The sequence below is a fragment of the Carassius gibelio genome, chromosome B19 (assembly GCF_023724105.1).
Source record: "Carassius gibelio isolate Cgi1373 ecotype wild population from Czech Republic chromosome B19, carGib1.2-hapl.c, whole genome shotgun sequence".
Lineage (NCBI taxonomy): Eukaryota > Metazoa > Chordata > Actinopteri > Cypriniformes > Cyprinidae > Carassius > Carassius gibelio.
In genome coordinates, this window is record NC_068414.1 from 21,991,530 (window position 1) to 22,013,552 (window position 22,023).

The 22,023-nt window shown below is 38.0% G+C and overlaps 1 protein-coding gene across 1 annotated transcript in view; it reads left to right on the top strand.

Moving 5' to 3' along the window:
* LOC127979376 (cyclin-dependent kinase 6) overlaps positions 1 to 22,023 on the top strand; it is a 36,035-nt gene that overhangs the window by 3,467 nt on the left and 10,545 nt on the right. The window contains exons 3-5 of the mRNA XM_052584797.1: positions 1,411 to 1,546; positions 7,563 to 7,730; positions 21,491 to 21,600. Coding sequence (XP_052440757.1) covers positions 1,411 to 1,546; positions 7,563 to 7,730; positions 21,491 to 21,600 — 414 coding nt within the window. The remainder of the gene's footprint in view (positions 1 to 1,410; positions 1,547 to 7,562; positions 7,731 to 21,490; positions 21,601 to 22,023) is intronic.

Genomic DNA, 22,023 nt, shown 5'->3' on the forward strand with positions numbered 1-22,023 from the left:
TCAACTGAAACGATATCTTTTGTTGACCTTTATGTGGAGATGTGAAACCATTGATGCGCAAATATTTGGGAGCAGCCGGCTGTCTTTTCCAGCTGTGAATAGATGCATTTTAATTCCTTATTGTCTGTGTCTGCCATCAAGGTCACCTTGTTTTGTTTTGGTAATGCGTGTTGATATTTTTAGCATGGCTGCTTATTAATGTTAAAATGGGTAGGTGGGGAATATTGTTTTGAGATCACCGATGACTCTGTCAGGGGAGTTCTTGTTATAGTTCACTCAAGTGATGACAGAACTAACGTCATTGGCTGGCCTAGCTCAAGGCTTTAACCTTGCAATGGATTGTTGTGTACTTCAAGCTGCTGAGCATGTACACTTCATTCTTTTGGCTAGACCACCAGACAAGGTCTGGATTGCAAATGTGAATTTTGCTGCGTTTTAATTTGCCCATGAATACAAATGAACCTTTTTCATATTGTCTGTCCATTTGTTTTCCCCTTTGCTTTAATGACAACGGCGTTCAAGCAGCATAAACTCCATAAGTTTGTCAAAACCTGATCATGTTCTCCAGCATGATTTTAGATGTTCCACAGAGCATCTTGAGCTTCAATCAAAGAACATGATCAGAAAAAGTGCATAAGAAAAGTTTCATAATTCATTGCTAAAAAAAAAAACTTCAAATTATTTTATTGGAGTTGCAGACTTTTGGACCCCATTGTTTTTATGTGAGTACATTAAGTACATATGGGATCTACAGAACATATTTTTATTCCTTTTTTGTATAATGCAAGGCAACAAAGCAAATGGAAGATTTTTTTTAAACGAAACTCTAAACAGTATTAAGAGATGTAGGGGCCAGAGAATCCTATAGAGCTGTGTGTTTGGAAGGCTGTGAAAGTGCAGGCAACCCGTCAGTTCCTATAATGAGAATATTATTCATGCCATATGTTTACGTGGTTTAAAGGCTTCATTGTGGAGCAACAATCTGGATTCCAGTAGAAGTGTTTCCTGGAGAGGTTCATTACGGATATATGACTTTGTCTCTAACTAAAAGTCTGGGGATAACTCATTATCTTTTCAAGCAACATCAGGCAATTAGAGAACTTATCTTATCTTGTGATAAAGCATGCATCCATGTCCTTGAAGTAGTCATTTTAGGATTATGGCCTTTTTGCATTGAAATGATGCTGTGCTGAGAGGCCTTGCCAATATCAGTTTTGGGACAGTGTCAGCTTGTCTTGTTTAGACAGTTTCTGCTCCATTAAACTCTTTATTGCAGAATATATTGTAGAATTGCATACTCAATTATGGTGTATTCTATAAACTTGTCAAAATTCATACTAAATAATTAAGAGAGATCACTCAAAGAGCTTTTAATAAAATCATTCTTGATTATGCCTTTCCCTTGTTTAGGTTGTTTGACGTATGCACAGTTTCCAGGACTGACCGGGAAACCAAACTAACTTTGGTCTTTGAGCACGTGGACCAAGATTTAACCACATATTTGGAGAAAGCACCTGATCCAGGAGTGCCACCTGAAACTATAAAGGTACTATCATCACACCAGCAAATTCATCTCAGTATCGACAATCAGGCAAAGAAACTGTAACCTGAAGCCTTCAGCTGGTCAACATCAACAAATCGGAACAAATCCTTATTATGTTTACATTTACGCATTTGACAGACGCTGTTATCCGAAGCAACTTACAGTGCATTCAGGGTATACATTTTTTAATCAGTATGTGTGCTCCCTGGGAATTGAACACACAACCTTTTGCGCTACTAATGCAATGCTCTACCACTGAGCCTAAAGAAAAATGTTTAATGTTTAATGCACAGTCAATGCAAATCCTGGTCTTACTTTGCACAAGTCATACGCGTTCATAAATATTGTGCTTTATAATATTTTAATCAAAATATAATAACTTGCTCTGCATTTAAAGTGATTTTCCTTTTTTTGCTGATGTCATGAAAAAACTCCCGCATTGCAACCAAATTCTATTATATCAACTGTTATGGATAAAACAATATATTTTCTTACATATTACTAGTTAAATCTCAAGTTTTATGATAAATGAGTCAGGTTATGGATTTAAAAAAGATTGAGCATAACATTTTACAATGACCTTAAGCTGTAATTGAAAACAGTGAACTTATACTACAAAGGGAGGGAAATTCTGAATCTAAAACCTTCATTAATTAACTTGTGTTACAGGTGAGCCTGTTTTATGGAAGCTTATTTTAAACAGATTTTTATTTCTGTGGTCCATATTGTGTTCCAATTGGTATTTTTTATATTAAAAAAGGATAATAATAAAGAATTTGAGGCACTGAGCAAAAAAAAAAAAAAAAAGCTTTTTTGCCTTCTAAGTGGGCAGATGAAGGATGGAGCTCCCTCAGATCACAGAGTCCTCTCCTTTTGATGGGCAGTGCATGTGGTGGATGGGCTTCTAATTAAAGGGCTGGGTGCCTGTGTGCCTCTATTTTCATTCAGCTCTGGCTTTCACCAAATATTGACCAGAGGAATGTTGCTTCAGTGTATGTGTGTGTATGTGCATGAAAAGGGTTTGTGAAAGTGTGTATGTCTGGTTAGTGGCCTCCCTCTCTGCCATTCACTAGACTGAACCAGTGGACTGCAAGGGGCTTCCTTAAGCCATTCAGGCAAGATATCATTTTCATTAGTCTAGAAATAATCATGGTGTGTGTCCTGTGTCAGTGTCCTCTTACGTTCATCCGGAAAGCTTTGAGCGGAAATGTTGGATTTTTTTTCTGTCCTGATCATCTACTCTCCTGTAATCTATTTGGACTTTTCCCACATGGTAGTCTTACAAATCCATTCATCATATTTCTCTACCTCTCCCCCTAGGACATCTTGCATTGAGTCCTGCAAACAAACCCTATCTCTCTCATTGTCACTCATGCCAAACTGTAAGGGAAACAGAAGCTATGAAACGTTTAAAAAGTTAAAAAGTGACACCTAAGATGTTTCCTTTGCAAGTTTTGTGTATCATTAAGGAAGGATTGTGTATCGAGAGGGACTTTCTCAGTCTCAGTCTTGGTTTGAGTCTATAGTTTGCATGTTAGAGATAGATATGTGGTTTCTTTGCATTTTCCCCACCTAAAAGACCTAATTAAAAGGATGTTTTAAACTGATCAAAAGTGAAGGTGACTTGCGCTGTAAAAAAACAAAAAAACTATATTTCAAATAAATGTGTGTATATATATATATATATATATATATATATATATATATATATATATATATATATATATATATATATATATATATATATATATACACACACACACACACACACACTAGGGCTGCATGATAAATCGCATGGGATTGTCATGCGCATCTCATCAGTAAGATGGGGGAAGTCGTGGCCTAATGGTTAGAGAGTCAGACTCCTAATCGAAAGGTTGTGAGTTCTAGTCTCAGGCCGGACGGAATTGTGGGTGGGGGGAGTGCAAGATCAGCTCTCTCTCCACCTTCAATACCACGACTTAGGTGCCCTTGAGCAAGACATCGAACCCCCAACTGCTCCCCGGGCGCCGCAGCATAAATGGCTGCCCACTGCTCCGGGTGTGTGTGTGTGTGTGTTCACTGCTCTGTGTGTGTGCATTTCGGATGGGTTAAATGCAGAGCACAAATTCTGAGTATGGGTCACCATACTTGGCTGAATGTCACTTCACTTTTTAAAGCAGGTTCTGTGATTAGTAGTAAATCTCCATCACATGTGTTCAGATGGAGTGCCATTTAATACACAGAGCCATTGTTCACTGACAAGCTACGCAATATCGCATTCATAATCGTAGCACCTGAAGCTGCTTGACTGACAAGATGCACATGAAAATCGCATGCGTTTTATCATGCAGCCCTAATTTGCACAACAGTTATTTCCGGTCCTCGAATCTGATTGACTTAAGAGCCTTTTCCAGGAGTGCGATATTCTAGTGATAACAGAATTCCTCTTTAACTCAATTGTCCAGTATTTTTCACAGAGAATGTCATGGCAGACATCCAAATCTACTATAATCTTATAAATAATATGGTTTTGTAGTTGTTTAGAGTTAAAATATGTGGTTTGTTAATAAGGATAATGTCTTTTTGAAAATTTGCTTTGACGTTTTCAGAAATCCAGGGTGTCAGCAGGTTTTAAGCGCTCATGAACCAGTTAAAGAAGTCTCGCCTCAGCCAATTCTTCTGGAATTTGCCAGTGGCTCTGATGTCTCTATTGTGGTTAAACATAAGATATAATTCATTTTGTGTAAACCTAACAGGCAATGTTTGGTTTCATTAATCTATTATTTGTTCCAGAGTTAACCGTTTTTGCTGAGGGGCAAAATTATATTTATATTAGATACACCGATTGATAGGGCAGGGATCAGAATCAGCCGATTTTTTTTTTTTTTTCATATTTCGAGCTTTTGGTGTAATGCACACCACCACTGATCTATATTAGTGGAGTGCACAAGCCTGTCTCAAACAGCTTGTGAGCCACAAATACCAAAAATGAGTGGTTAACTGCACTAAAACTTTCAAATAAATACAATATTATCTATGTTAATCGAGTTTTAATATTTTATTAGCTAAACAAGCGTTAGCTTCCACCAAGAAAAAAATAGTTATAGTATACCTCAGAATGTTGCGACTGACCAATCAGAATTAAGTATTCCACATTAAGTATTCCACAAAGCTGTGTAATAACGAGGGATAACATACCTCAGAATGTTGTGACTGACCAATCAGAATTAATAATTACATAGAGCTGTGTAATAACGAGGGAAAACATACCTCAGAATGTTGCGATTGACCAATCAGAATTAAGTATTACACAAAGTGTAGTATCCATATAATATTCTAAATCTACTTCTCATTAAATTAAATCTAAATGTAAATAAATTAGTTCTCAGAAATCAAGCCACAAATGAACAGAATCGATGTTTATTACAAATTCTATATAGTTATTCAAATTATTATAAATTCATATTATACAGCTTGTAGCCTTTTATACAAAATGTATGCATTTTACAGGCTTTCAGAGTCAGAATATTTTAACCAAAGAGCTCTTGAATATGCATTAGTGTGATTTCATTCTGTTAGGCCACACAGACATCAGATAACAGACATCCCTCCCAAAAGATGCCCAGCAACCTTATTCACCACCCTCCTAAAGACACCAGATTGCAGAGGTCCCAGCCTCCAGCTCATTCCAGCCCCCCAAACTGCCCACTTTTGCCCCATTTCAGACCCACCACAGGCTAATTGATGAGAGAGGCCCCGGGAATCAAATGAGCTGGAAGGAGATCAAGCGGCTGGCCCTGCGCTGTGGAGTGCAGCTAGGCTCTCCGGCCCTGCGCCTTCCCGAGGCCTGTTTCTGGTCCATAAAGGAGAGCCTAATGAAGCATGGGGAAGGAATTACACTAACGCTAACTGGCAGATGTCCTGCATTGTGCTGGGGTACAATAAACAATATGGCTGCCTCTCATGAATTAGCATGAGAAAGGGGGGTGCCTTCTGGAAGCTCTGTTTTGACTGCTGTTTTTGGGGAGGTTTTTTTTCTTCTTCCACTCTGTCCTCTGCTGTATTTCCTCCCTTTTCTAGGAAGAGGTACTTTTGGACAGGTGCTATCAAATCTTTCCTTTGTTTAGAGTCTGAATGCCTCTCAGCAAAGCCTGGTTATTTCAGGTTGGTACTGTTGGTTTAATTTGAGGCATTAATATTTTGATTGTAAATTACGGTGCCTCTGTTGTGCATAGCATGTTACAACAAAGAACCGTCTCTGAAGAATCATTCAGATTCCACCTGTTGGGTTACACCTTTTGAGATTAGGTGTAACACAACCTATGAGAGATTGTGTGACAGGTATATCAAGATTGATTTTCCACTGAACTAAAGTGCTTTCCTGAGTATCACTTCAACAGATCACTCATAATTAAAATAATAATAACACTTAAATTACTGTGAATAAATATGAGGTATCTGTACCCCCATACTTCTCTAGAATTTGAATGTTGTTCATTTGCAAATGAAGCGCCCTTTGTGTTCATACATGAAAAGTTGGGGTTAATTATGCACTCAAAATTTGGGTTTGGGGTTGGTAAATTGGAAGAGGAGCCATTAGTTCAGTCTTCAAAAATCATCCTAATAATGTTAATTTTATGCTCAGGAAACTTTTTTTTTATTTTTTTTATCAATGTTGTAAACAGTTTTGCTGCTTAGAACTGATTTATGATGCATCCTTTCTGTATAAAAGTAGTATTCATTTAAAAATCTATTTATTATTTTAATTTATTATAAATAATTTAGTCTTTCTTACCCAATACTTTTGAATGGTGGTGTGTTTATTATATAATATAATATTCAGCTACCAATTCACGTCATTTAAATGACACCATCTGCAGATTTCCCTCTACAAACAACACTGAAAATGAGCACAGACTCCATTTGTCATGATAATTGGATACATAACACGTACATAAAAGGTACACACACTGCTTAATATGTGTTTGGAGGAGTTGGGAGGAGACGCTATGCGTATTTATCCTCGGGTCATGCTTCTGAGGAGTTTGTGTACCTTTCCTTTTCTTTTCACCTTTGTTTTAAGCAAAAGTGGGCCAGACATGGGGCATTTTAGGCCAAGACAGAGGAGCTTGTAGGGGGTGATGCTGTTTAAGGAGCTCCCAGAATAACTGCCTGTTCCTGAAGGTCTGAGAGGTCATGGCTGGATGGGCATTCAGAAAAGGCTCCTTGTTTATCCTGGCTGCCTGACTCTGACACACACGCGTTCCCTATTGCAGGCCCCCAGCGCGCACATTGTGAGGACCTCCGTCCCTTTCCCCTCGCCTGGTCTGACTCGCGCCGTGTGCAGTTTTCTGCTTGAGTGTGCACCCCATTGTTTCAGAGGTTTTAATCACTCACCAGCTGGTCGGGAATGAACAGTGCTGTGGGCTCAGATCCATGTCACTTGTGAGGTCTTGGCAGCGGGTTTCTCAGGGGTAGGCTGCCACCGCTTGATACCTCTGCTTTGGAACAAGTCAAGCAGCAACTGGGAGCAAATGCTTCTCGCTCGGCCCTCCGACCCGATTACTTTTTCTAGCCCTGCTACGCATTGCCCCATTTTTTTCTTATCTATTTGACCATTGTCGACAGTTTCCACTAAAGAAAATGACAGTTGCTGTCTTTTCTCCCCACCTACTTTTTGTGCGAGTCTGTATGTGTGTGTGTTTTTGTTGAGTTTCAATGTCATGGTCTGATTTCATATTGGCCCATAGTCAGAACGACACAATTCACAATTAGCTGTGATCCCGGGACAGCTGCAGGGAAGCAGAGGCCTACAGGGATGGAGCCTTAAGGCCGTGTGTCTTTCCTGCTCTGCTGACATGTCGGTTATCAACATCTGCCATACTTTAGGTTTAAAGGCACATGCACACCTTTTCCCTCCCCACGCATATTAACATGCATACATATATATCTTGATATTAGTCCTTTTCAGTCATTTTGTTTAAAAACTTGAGGTTATTCAAATATATTTGGAATGACTCTGGTCTTGTTTTGGCAGGATATGATGTACCAGCTGCTGCAGGGTCTGGATTTCCTCCACTCTCACCGTGTCGTTCATCGAGATCTTAAGCCTCAAAACATTTTAGTCACCAGTGGAGGACAGATCAAACTGGCTGATTTTGGCCTGGCACGGATCTACAGCTTTCAGATGGCTCTTACTTCCGTGGTGAGTAACAGGGTTGCACAAGTGTCTGAAGCAGCAGAAATTTGTAAAAATGTCATATGATGTCAGAAAAATGCCACACATATACACCAAACATGCACAGACATTTATCAAAACTGCAGAAAACACTGTAATAGTGTGAAATCTTATTTCAATTTCTAATATTTGTTTCCTATATATTATGCTGTAAAATAGATATTTATATGATGCAGCGCTGAATTTTCATCAGCCATAACTCCAAGTCTTCAGTGTCACATGATCCTTCAGAAATCATTCTAATATGCTGATTTATTACTGTTGTGCTGCTTTATTTTTTTGGAACCTGTGATTCTTTTTTCTTTGATTCTTTCATGAATAAAATGTAAAAAAGAACAGCATTTATAAAAAAAAAAAACTTTTCTATCAATTTTTATCCGTGTAACACATAATTTCTGAATAAAAGCATTAATTTCTTTAAAAAGAAAAATAACTTTTGAATAGTAGAGTATATTGTAACATAAAATTTATATTTTGAATAAACTTTTTGAATAAACAATTTTTTTTTTTACTTTTTATTTATCAAGGAATCCTGAAAAACCACAGGTTCCAAAAATATTAACATATTAAAATGTCTAACACTGATTATAAATCAGAATATTAGAAATTATTTCTGGAGGATCATGTGACACTGGAGACTGGAATAATGATGCAGAAAATTCAGCTTTGTTGCACTGGAATAAACTATGTTTTAAAGTATATTAAAATACTGATTTTAATACTTAATGATCCCGAACTTTTGAATGGCTGTGTGTATGTGTATATTGTATAAAATAATATAAAATATAATATTTTTATATAAATTTTTATAAATATTTGATTATTTATATAAATATGTGTGTGTGTATGTGTATTATTGTATATATCTTTCTACTGAATATCTTAAAAAAAAAAAAAGCATTTTTTAGTTACTTTATAAATAAAACATATTTATAAATATATTTACAATGATTTGTATTAATTTTGTATGTAACCATTGTACAAGATTCAGTGTGTAGTGTTATTTTTCTCTGCTGTGCCTTAATTCCCTTCAGATCGAAATCCTGTCATGTAAGCAGGTGAACCGTCTAACATTTCTCTTTGTATCCTGAAGTACAGTATACTGAAGTGATATCTTCATAGCTTTGGGAGTGTGACATGCAATCATACGTACAAATAGACCCTTTGAGACCGATATGGGTGATGTCCAATCAGGTGTAGCATTGAAAGACTACTCGTCAGACGTGTGCCTGAAAACAAGCACATACTAGCCGTGTTTCCACTATCGAGCTAGGACCGGGTGTGCTAGTGCGTGCCAGGGCCAGTCGCGTTTCCACAGTCACTTCCGGGGCTTGATCGTGCCTCGCTGGGACTTCCTCGGGGCCAACGGCCAGGTTTTTTGGCCCGACGAAAACCTTGGGCCAAAGTGGGCCAGCTGGGGCTAGAGGAGGGGTTATGAACAAAGGCGGAGTTTCTCCATGTCTAGAGAGCGTCAGCTCGGATCATTTCAGAAAGATAACAGCTTTAACAGCAGCATTAAAGACTTTTAAAATAAGTTGAGCTCAAAACTCACTCTTAGTTAGCAGCAAGTGTTTGAAATAACTTGATCCGATGTGGATTATAATCACTAAACAAGGCAGAAATATTTATAAGCGATGTAAAAGACTATGCACGCTAAACATTAACGTTACCATAGTAAACATGTTAAATATGACCGCTTGGAGAAATCAGACGTCAGCTTCTTATTCTCTATCACAATTGTGTATTTATTAAGTAACATTTTATCTGTCGTCTCGTTTTAAGAGTTTAGCTTCACGTTGCATATCATCAAAATATAGCCTAGTAATGATTTTTGTTAGGGAGCTTTTATAAAAATAGCGAGACTGCACTGCGGATCATTTCAGAAAGATAACACAGCTTTAACACCAGCATTAAACACTTTTTTTAAATAAGTCGAGCTCAAAACTCTCTTTCAGTCAGCAGCGAGTGTTTGAAATAACTTGATCCAATGTGGATAATCACCATACAAGGCAGAAATATTTATAAGCCATGAAAAAGATATGCATGCTAAACACATTACCATAGTAAACATGGTAAAATATGACCTCTTGAAGAAATCACACGTCAGTTTCTTATTCTCTATCACAGTCGTGTATTTATTAAGTAACTTATATTATCTGTCACAAGCCTCGTCTCGAGAGTTTTTCTCACGTTGCCTATCATAAAAGAATATAGCCTAATAATGTTTTTTGTCCGGGAGTTTTTATAAAAATAGAGATATTATCATTCATTCTAAATGTGACGGCTACTGTGGCTAATAAACAGAAACAGACTCGACTGAATAAGCAGGCTATTTTCATAAGCGTTAAAAATAAATAAATAAATAAAATAGTAATAAGTGTATTTAGATTAATTTTGAGTCCTGATAAATTAAATCAATTCTATAGTTAAAACATCGATGCTTTTGAATTTGAATATATAACAAAGCATGCAAACACACGGCCGCTTTATTATGTTTGTTTTGTGATCGCGCATGTTCCAGTGGCTTATTTCTTAGTTTTCTGATAACTTCTCTTTGTTGGTGAAATAATGAGGTTGCATGACGTTGTTCTGAGAGGCGTGTAAATGGCGTGTTTTAGTGACGTGCAGCGGTGCTTCAAGCTCCACTGTGGAAACCCTGCGCTATTCTGGCCTCGTGCTACTGGCCCGAGGCTATGAGCCCCGCTAGGCCCGCTTTAAGCCCTGGCTCGCACTGGCCCGACAGTGGAAATGCGGCTAATGTGTAAAGTGAAACATGCAGAGGCTGTCCCATGTCTTCGGCCTCACGAAGTAGCCTAAGCTGAGATGAAATAGCCTGGATAATCAAGTCCCGTCAATTCCCTCCTGCCAACCTTTGAAGTCACATTCTCTTGAGGATGGCTCTGATGTCAAAAGATAGCACATTGTGCCTTTCCTCTTCTTAGAGAAAGTGCAAGTTAGGTCAGCAGCTTTTTTTGTTTTTGTTTTTTGCATGTATTTTACATGGCTGATTTGTTGCATCTTTAAATTTAGTTAAGATGTCAAGATGCGAATATTAAATTTAACCTAAATCTAATTATAGTTGGTCCGTGTCAAATACACAAGGGAGTGCAAGAGCATACTACATTAACACACTTTTCACATCTCATTCAGTTTGCAGATTCTGAATGACTGCCAGCGCCTTCTGTCGGTTGTGTGGTTTCGGTGGTTTTGGTTGCTGTGCAAAAAACATTGTTTCAGTTCTTTAATAAGGGGCTTCTGGCTGTTAAGTCGTTGGGCGGGTGAGTCTCTGTAAGTCCACCTGGGAATCTACCATTAGAAAATATCCCCTCCGTTTTACCACACCCCACACAAACGGAGAAAAAATTGGGCGATAGATAAGGCAGAGGGTTGCTTACAGTGAGCAAGGACTCTCTGGCTCTCCTGATTAATGTTCCCGTGTCTGGAATCCCCCTATCACCCGCCCTTCAAGCTGCTAAAAAAATCCATTTCCTCTCTCTCTTGGCAGTTACAGGAATGTCGTTATTGTGTATGCAAAAGCAGACGTGCAGTTTTGTCTTTTGGCTCCCCGTTCTATGACAACACTCAGTGTTGGCTACTAGTTTGCCATGCTGACATAAACTGTACATTCAAAGACTTGAGAACTGCTGAATGGGCCGTTTGGCTGAGTCATAACTGCCCACCAGAACGCTTGCAGAATTACGATGATTCAAAACAGACTACCGTTCTCAACTCGAGGAGGTTGAATCAGACAGTTGGTATGAAGTAAATGATACCTGTTTTGCATGAAGCATAAAGAAATATCCCCTTTGGGGTTTTTCTGTACGGTGTTTGGTGGTACTTACCTAATATTATGTGTTTTTATATCATGTGCACATATCATGTGATTAAGCTTTAGCATATCTACTTGTATACTTTTCATCATTGTTGTTAAAGATGTAGGGGCTGCAAAAATCAGCTTTACTGGTTTCTCACTCCGCTCCCGCCTTGTAGATGAGAAAAACCCAGCGACCGAGGCCTAGATGGACCACCCATCGGGTGCAGCGAGAGGTGGAGATTAGCCTGACCATACAAATCTCATGGGTCCATAGCATTGGTGATCATTAGAATGACTCCAAACCAAGTTCACTGGAAAAATGTTGATTCTTGCACAATTTCTGTGACACTTTTTTTTTTTTTTTGTGAGTGAAATCTCCAGGGTGTGGCACTAAATTCAGTTTTCAGTTTTATCTGAAACAGATGAACGTGAATCCTGCAAAGTTTAGTAACACTGAATGCTGTACAAATTGCAGCAGTTTGAAAATGAAATGACCGGTGAGTGGAGATAAAAGGTTAATTCTCTGCTGCGTTTGAAATTAACATGTGACCTACACTAAACCCAACCTTAAACTGATAATGCTAACAACAGAAAACATTAGATTAAAACACATTTGCTGAAGCATCCATGCCATTTGAGCAAGTTTACTATGCCAAAAAAATCATGCATAAAAAGCTGGCTATGTGATGCAAAGCATTTCAATGTAAAAAATTATGGACTAGGATAATAGTGTTTTGAGGTGTAACCATGTGAAAATAAGTTTTTATCAATTGAAAATCTGCCCTGTAATCATAATGTTTGAAGGAATAAAGTTGTAGGTGTTTTTTTGCCTCTAGTGTCCATCCATTTCCATTGGAAACTGCAGTAAATTGTATGTGTAGGTATGTTTTTGGAATCTTGCAAAAATGTAGGTACAGGCATGCCAGGTGAGGCTTTAGGTTGCTTGTTTCTCAGCTCATGTACAGTGAGAAGCTGTGCTTGACACTATGATGCATGCAAACTGTAATCTAGCGTACTGTATGGGGTTGAAATCAATTGCGGCCTCTTCCTTTATATCAAATGGAGTTATTGTAGAAATGCAGGCAGCTGGGATTGTCCCATGAAAGCGATTAGGATCCTGCTCAAGCAAACATCATGTGCACCGCATTGCTCATGAAATTGGATTTAGGGAACAGCAGGCAAATGCCTCAGATCATTTATCCGACTGATTGTTATACAATTTTTACATCATTTAAGTGTTAAGTAAGCATACATTAATCTATTACTATGCTCCTTGTGCAAGACCTCCAACATCTTTTGCACTGAACAAAGTGAATGGGTTTGTCTGGTCCTTTTATCATGTTATAAAATGTATTTATAGGGCTTTCAGAAATAGATGCCATCTGCAGAAGTGATCCAAAAGCACATGAGAATCCAGCTAGTAGTTTGGTTGGTTTGTGTAGATTTGCTGTACAATCTCTTCTCAAATTGTGCCGAGATAAAAAAAGAATCCCTCTTTTCCTGCAACCGTTTTTCTGCATACCACAAACTTCATAACAGTCTGTGCTGTGGGAGTCCTGTGGGCCCTGTGACTTCCTTCCCCTCTCATGGTAGAATGAATCCTGTATGTTTGTATCACCTAGTGACCACAGCTTGCTGGACTCTCGTCGTCTAACACAAACCATACCACAATTTAATGCTGATTGAGTTTCACTGAACAACCGTGGATGACGGATATGTTCAAATCTGAAGCAGATTGTGTCATTTGACATCTAATGGTTTGGGGGCTTCAGTTTACAGAAGGATTCATATAACTTTAACTTAAAGAACAAATCATATTTTGGGAGCTGGGTTTAGTAGTTTCAAAAATATGTAGTGCAACCACTGTAGTCTGATTCACGAATCATTGAGAATCATTTAAAAAAGACTCAAACTCAAGGGTAATCAGTTTGAATCAGAAAAAAACTGAATCAAGGTTTGCACAGTTCAAACTAAATTAAATTGTCAGTTGGATTTTTTTTACTAATTTATTCAAAAATCCTCACAAGCGTATAACATACCAGTCTGAATCAATCTGTGTGAATCATGGAAACAGATTCTGTTTACAAACAAATGACTCTTATGAACCGGTTACAAATCATTCTAGCTGATTAATTCATGCCAACAGTGTGGACTGATTCATGAAAAAAAATGACGATGAGTTGGTTCTTTTAAGGAATTGTTCAAAGGGACACTTAATCTCACAAGTAACAAGTTTGACACAAATGATTCAGTTTGACCAAACCGATTGCTCTGATTCACAAGTCTGTTCTTTACATGAATTGTTTAAAAAACTCAACTTACCTGTTTGAATCAGTCTGACTGAAATGCACAAATCAATAAAGAATAACTGATTCCTATCAGCCATTTCTTTTAAAGAATCTTTCTCAAGGATGTACCAACTCATGACTTATAATTTTGAATTCTTACACAAACGTATATGTGTAAAGATATACGTTTGCAACTTTTTTTGAACAGTTTACACAACTTGACTGATCATACAATCATGGATAGTAGCTACATATTTTGGCAGATAAATGAGATGAGCTAGGCGTTTTTGGCTGTCCAAACAGCTTGACAAGTAGGGCCATAGTCCAACAAACTGATAATGCAATTAACGGTCCACTCCATCTGTCCTTTCACTAAGGACATCTGGTCAGATTTGCAGTCGGAGCCTCGCGCCTCTTCTAATCTCTCCTGGTAGCAGGCTGTTGCAGACGATAATCATTGTAATGTGAGCATGAATAGGAAGAGACACACAGGCAACCTGTTGTGTTTAAAAGTCCCTTCTCTGATAGAAAGTGAAGCTAGGCATTCCTAAATGAGGCTGTAGTCGTTTCAATACACGTGTGGGCAGGGGAAATGACTCATTGTTCAACAGCAGAAATTATTCAACACTTTTAAACGAAATGAATATGCTTAGTGGGATTTCCATTTTGAGCTCAGCTTAAAGGGTTTACTCCACCCGAAAATGCAAATTTTGTCATTAATCACTTTACCCCCCATGTTGTTCCAAACCCATAAAAGCTTTGATTGTCTTCGGAACACAATTTAAGATATTTTGGATGAAAACTGGGAGTCTTGTGACTGCCCCATTTACTGCTAAGTAAATTACACTGTCAAGGTCCAGAAAATTATGAAAGACATCATCAGAATAGTCCATCTGGCATAAGTGGTTAAATCTGAATTTTATGAAGCGACGAGAATAGAAAAAACTAAAATAACGACTTTATTGAACATTTTGTCTTCTCTGTGGCTCTCTGCATCACCGCCATTTTGGAGAATATCTGTTGAACGCAAGCAGTGTACACTCTTTAGTGTCATCAGCGACACAAGGATACATTTTCTACATGTATTCATTTATTTTGTTATTTTGTTATGTGAACAAAAACAGTGCAGTCCTGCAGCACAGCTGATGTTTTCCAAAATGGCGCCACAGTGATGTGGAGAGACACAGAGGAGACGAATTGTTGAATAAAGTCGTTATTTTTGATTGCTTACTGTACAAAAAGTATTCTCGTTGCTATATAAAATTAAGATTGAAGCACTGATGGCAGATGCACTATTTTGACAATGTCTTTCATACTTTTCTTGACCTTGACAATGCAATTTACTTGGCAGTCAATGGGACAGTCACAAGCCTCCTGGTTTTCATCCAAAAATATCTTAAATTTGTGTTCCGAAGACGAGCAAAGCTTTCACGTGTTTGAAACGACATGGGGGCAAGTGATTAATGACAAAATCTTATTTTTGGGGTGGAGTAACCCTTTAACTGTTCTGTGCAAACCAATCGGATCATCCCTTTTAAACGCAGTATGATGCAGAGATTAAACTTGGAAGTCTGACAGAAAATTAATAGTTTAAACATGTTTAAACAGAATACATGGTGTTTTAGCTTTTGTGTTTGGAATGTTTGTTGCATGTCATGACAACATAAAGCTAGTGATAATCAAATATTTCTTAGAGGATACTTCATCTAAAAATAACAATTCTGTCATTTAATTACCTGCATGTTTCTCCAAACATGCATGACATTCTTCTACGGAACACAAAAGATGATATGAAGAGTGTTTCAGCTGTTGTTGTCCAGACCATGAAAGTCAGTGGGGTCCAAAATAACAAGTGGACTGCATTGATTTTCAATTTATGAATAAATTATTTGAAATATCGTCTTTTGTGTTCCACGGAAGAAAGTCATTTATACAAGTCTGGATGGAACAAGATCACATTCTCATCATTGCTTGGCAGGACCCCCTGTCCCACTCTTACGCTTCAAAAGAGGTCACACTTTCGAGGAGATAAATGGACACATGCGCTTTAGGGCTTCCACTTGAGTTCTGTTCATATAAAACCTCTCGTGTGACCGTGACACTTAGATTTAGGAAAAAATGTAGCCAGGCTGAAACAAGCTACGGGCGTTTGCCGTTGGAACAAGTTTTGAAAAGCACAGGGGGGTTGGCACGCTGAGTTTTCCAAATAGTTGTGTTTCTTAGCAAGACATTCTGTCCAAAACATAAATCTTAATTATGAAAAATTGTTTAGGTTCAGATGAATCTGGCCAGATTCTTTTTTTAAACCGGACTTGGTTTGAGCTGAGCGAAGCCTTTTTCGTTGCCAGACAATATGCTTCTGCTTTGGACAGACTCAGAGGCAGCGGCATGTCTGGAAAAAGGAAAACATGGCACGCAGTAGAGCACGTGCGGCACACTCTGGGAATGTTTAGATATCTCTCCCGGTATTCAAAAAAGGAGAAAGGAAGAGAGAAAAAAATCAAGCGGAAAAAGCAGGGGGGTTCCGAACACCAACAGACACACAAAGAGTGGTGCAGCACAATGCACAGGGAGCGTCTTATTTGGTATTTCCTGTGTGACCTCTTTTGCTAGAGATCCACAGAGAGCGCTGAACCCTTGCTCCGGGACCTTGTCAGTACTATTTGTTGACGGGCCGATGGATGCAGGCCAACCCGGGAAAAGAGGACTGATTTGGGGGTACATTGCAGGATCCAATGGCATCTGGATATTAAAGCCATGCCTGTACCAGAGCAAAAAAAAAAACACACACATTACAGCATATATCAGGAATTTTCCAACTAATGATGTGCGGATGTGGTAGCGCTGGGGAAAAGGAGTCTGACTGTGCTTTCTTTGTTCACTCAGAGAGGGCCCCATACAGCATTCCTGTAAGCTCTGCATACTTTGGCAACACTTGTGGAGTTTTTTTCTTTTTTTACTGTATACAGTTTATGCATGCTGCTTGCATGGGCCTTCATATATCTTTCTCCAATCTCCAAACCTAGTAGTATTGTTGCCATTTTTAAACTGATTTTTAGGGGAAAACCCTCAGGCTTCACAATAATAGTGTTTACAGCCCATTAGACTGGGAGGCAAAGAATGGCTTGTCCTAAGACAAAACATGGCTGGAGGAAGGCTTGTTCCGTACGACTTCAGTGTGCAAGCACAGCAAACATAAAAAGGGCCTGTATATTCAGTCTAACTGTTAGTGTATAATTAAAATATTTTATTATGGAAAGCTTTCTGCACCATACAGCTAATCAAAATAAGAAATACTTTTACTTATATTGATTTTAGTTACATTTTAACTGAATTTTAATCTTATTTTAACTATAACGTCTATTTTTAAAATAGATTTTATAAATAAATAGCATTCTGTTCCATTCCATTGAGCTCCGCCTCGCTTTTTTTAAACAGCTTATGTAAATGTGCCCTTAAAAATGCATAATTATACAAGTAAGTCAGATGAGTTGACTAGTCACTCATGATGTCGACCAATTAGTTGGTTTTAAAAAGTATGCAGTTTTAGACGTAGTTTGTGGGCAGAGGGCTTTCAGGAGCTAGCTAATGATATCACTCGCTGATCTATTACCGGCTGAATAATGGGTCATCATGGAGGCTCATTTTTAGCAAGCGGCAATTGTGCTGTGCCAAGTTGGTGGACTTGCCCCTTTAAAAGTGTCCGGGGGCGGCCTGAAAGAATGCGGATGAACGTCTTGTGTTGAAGGGGCCTTTCATCCTTCGCTTCCTTTGAGAGAGACAATGTAAACAGAGGCTCCTAGCCAACTCCATCAGCCAGGCTCATTCTGAATCGCATTGTGTCTATTGTTTTAAACCTATTGGGGTAAATCAAAGGAGGGGTTTGGGTAATGGGAGGTAGAGTGCATGAGCTGGAGGAGTGCAGGGTGGCCCAGTGCAAGAGTTGAGCCGCTGGGCCGTTGTGGATATGCTTGGTCAGTGGCGAGGAGAAGAGTTTCTTGGTTTTCCTCGTGCTGAGAAGGGCCCACACTGTCTCACCAGATAGGAATGCACAGAATGCTCTCTTTTAATCTGGAGTCAGCCAGAGCTGCTTTATCTGACCCTTTTATTAGCGGCCAGTTTCAGAAAAACCTCTGTAGGCTACCCTGTCACACAAGCACGGTTAGAAACTTAGAGAGGAGGAGAGAGAGAGAAACTTTAAATGCTACCATGTATTCATGCTCAATCCAAAGTATACAGACTGGAATCTTTTGACTGAAAGGACATTCTTTTCCAAGCAACTATTATATGCGATCAAATAAAAAGCATACCATATCCAAAGATAAAATGTTAACCCATTAATACCCAGATTTTTACAAGCATTCATGCACAAGGCCATTGGAGTTTGGGGATGGTAAGATTAGCCAATAAGTCTCTTGTGCTCAATGCATTTTTATGTTCAAAATATAGTAAAAACAGTAATATTGTAAATACTATTGCAATTTAAAACAACTGTTTTCTTTTTGAATATACTCCTGCGATAGCAAAGCTGACTTTTCAGCAGCCATTACTTTCTTCAAATGTCATTCAGATTTGGTACTCAAGAAACATTTCTTATTATTGATGTTGAAAAGAGTTGTGCTGCTTAATATTTTTGTGGAAAACCAATACATTATATATATATATATATATATATATATATATATATATATATATATATATATATATATATATATATATATATATATATATATATATATATATATATATATATATATATATATATATATATTTATTTATTTATTTATTTATTTATTTATTTATCTTTTTTAACTTTTTTTTTTTGCCACATTTGATCAATAGAAAGCGTCCCTGCTGAAGAAATATTCATATAAAAATATAATTCTATATAAAAACTCCTACAGTCAGAAAACATTATGATAAGGTGTTTTGCTTGCTGGTTACTAAAAATGGCAGGTGTGACAGCAGAAAATGGCAGCATAAATTCAACAGCACCACATTGAGCAATTTGTGCAAAAGCTTTTCCAATAAGTTGTCTACTGTATGCAACATCTTTAGGCACCTAAAAATACTGCTTATAGATTTGTAGAACTTTTTAATTTAGTTACCCGCTGCCGGATGAAATGAGTAAATCTCAGATGAAATCTTCCAAGACTTACATAACTTTGCTTTCAGTTTGCTACATCTTACGTGTACAGTAGTATCTCTGTGCTGTTGGTTAATTAATGGTAATATGACGATAAAGCGGTTCTTTTTCTGCGAAACGTCGTTAATTTACGTCAGAAGCTACATGCATGTTCTTTGAAGTCATAGGATACAGCCCCGCTGACATACATTCCGTGTTTGACGTGAGCTGAGGTGATGCGAGTACACTTGTGTGTGCTACTATTGGTGTCATGATGCAGACTGTTGCATGCGCAGAATTAACAGAGGAACTCTGTGGGTAAATGTCACAAGCTGTAGCCATCTTCGAGCGTCACCCATGAGAGAAACATCGAAGAAAACCACGGCTCTTGCATGCATTCTGACATTTTAAGAATGCGTCGCGTTTTATCATGCACCTTGCTACAATAACGCTGAAGTGCTATCAGTCAGTTCGTCTTGTACTTTAAAGGGGTTTACAGTGTTTAATCACTGCAGTTTATCTTAACCTTTGCTGAGCTGGAGCCAGCTAGTGAGATGCTGTGCGCGCCAGTGAGTGCGTGTGTTTGCTTGCGGTGTGGCCTTTTATTAACACTGTCATAGGAGCGGATACACTTCAGCTTGAGCATCAGTTAGTGGCTGTATGTGGTTCTTCCTAGAAGTCAAGCAGCGTTTTTTTTCTTTTACTTTGGTAGTGCACATTTTGATAAGACAGCAGCTTATTATAGTGTGTTTCTGTGCAGTTAACAAGCTCAGCTGAGACCGAATATTTGGATTGAAGATGATAGAGTCAGGTTGGGCTTGCAGACTGGTATTCTGAAAAGGTTGTTCTTGTTCGACTCGATCAAAATGGGCTTTTAGAAGTCTTTAGAGTTCTGTGTTGTAGGAGGCATTTAAATGAGCCAATATAAACGTTATACTGTCCTTTATCATAGTGTTTAGTGCTTTTTTAAAGCTTGCTTGTAAATGAATTTGAGTCAGAGTCAACTGCTTTGAGTCAATATGTGTGTGATCTGGCACTTCTAAAAGTCAAAAATAGAAAACCACTTTCCTAATGAAGTGAAATTCCCCAGAAGAATCTATTTTAGAATATGCTATGTACTTTTGCTGTGGTCACATGGCAACAAAGAGGCCAAAATGCTTCATCCTTTTATTTCACCTTCAACTTCCTCCCCATTTCCACTAAACCAGGAAGACTTAAACGAAAACGCTTCGACACATTACATGCGGTCCCCTCACTAAATATAGTGTGTTATACATACGAAAAACGTGAACATATTTTGCACCGCAACTATTATAACATGAATGAGTCATTGGCTTTTAGAATTAGAATGATTTGCATACTGAATTAGAATGATTTGCATTCAATTCAAGCTGATGATGTACTCCTTGTTTAATCTAATTCACTGTTGTGTTTGTAGTTGGCCGTAGCTTAAAGACCCTAAGATGTTATATTGAAAGAACATTCTATACACTTTATACACTGAAAAAAATATCCTGTCAGATTTAAAAAATAAATAAAATAAATGACTGTGGTAGCAAGAAATGCACCATAAAAAATCCAGTGACAATGTTTCAGTTATTACAGGATGGCACATTGTTGCCTATTATACGGTATATTTTATTAAGTAACATATATTTTTAAATGATTTTTTTTAACCTTAAAATGTAATATGCAAGGTTTTAGCTGTTCAAAAACAGTAAATCTTTACTCTCAAAATCCAGATATTTGACAGTATTTTACAATAAAACTACATATAGTATGATGTTAAACCGTGTAGTTTTTATTTTTTACTGTATATGGTAAGATAAGTATAGATGTAAACTAAATTGAATTGAACTAGTTCTTGATGTTTCTTACACTTATAATAAAATAAACAGAGTTCATGTCAGTTTGATTCTGTTTCGCCATAAGGATGAAACTTTTTCCTTCAGTTCCTCTGGCGTACCCTCGAGCACTGCACGTTTCAGGATACAAGTCACTGATATACGCTCAAGGCTTTGCTTACAAACACGAGCCTGACTGATTTGGCTGAAAAGCCTGGGGGTTTCTGGGCCCAGAGCCTACTGGGAGGAAAGCGAGAGAGCACTGAGGAGGGAAAGCACCTGGAAGCCGTCCACCCTAGAGCAGGGTCACTGAGTTTTGTCTGGAGGCTCTCCCTACTGTAGCTGTTAACAGCAGTATCCTGCATACTGAGTCTTCCTGGCCTCCTTGAGTCTGTAGAATGTATTTGTTTGGTCAGTGAGGTCAGTTTTGAAGTAGAGATAGAATATAGAGACTGCACAAGCGCTCGTGTGGACATTGCCAGTTTAATTCTGATGTGATTCCAAACAATTTTGTAATACAATGCCTAAAAGAATAGTCACTGAATATAAAGATGAGTGTCTTTTACCAGTTCACATCAAGGATGGCCAGTAAGGTCATGTAAATGAGGATATCTGGTGTACTTATTTTTCTAATAATTATTTGTGTGTGTGTGCAGGTGGTGACGTTATGGTATCGTGCTCCTGAAGTGCTGCTTCAGTCCAGCTATGCTACTCCTGTGGATCTGTGGAGTGTCGGCTGCATCTTTGCTGAGATGTTCAGACGGCGGTAAGTTTGCTCAGTATCACTGTGTAACTGACTGTAAAACTAAGTAAAATAGAGGATTCTGATGGGTGATGCTCAGTTAACTGAAGGAGCAATAAGAGTTCTGGTTTCCCTTGAGTCTATAAATAATGTTTGTTATGGAATTCGTTTTAAGAAACTATATCACTATATTTTTATATTGTATTTTATGGTTGTATGTGTATGGTATTAAAAAGAAGGTAAAGAAAAAACAGAAAGTGAAAAGATAAAATGTAATTTAGAAGAAATTTATTATTTAGGTCCATACTATATCTGATCTGATTTTTGCAGGAGGCTGAGGTTATTAAAACGGACATTAAAAAAAAGAAAAACTGTCACTGTGGTTGTGACAGGCACAACAGACCTGATCCGTTCATCTGTGTGTGGTTTAACGAATCTTTCCAACTG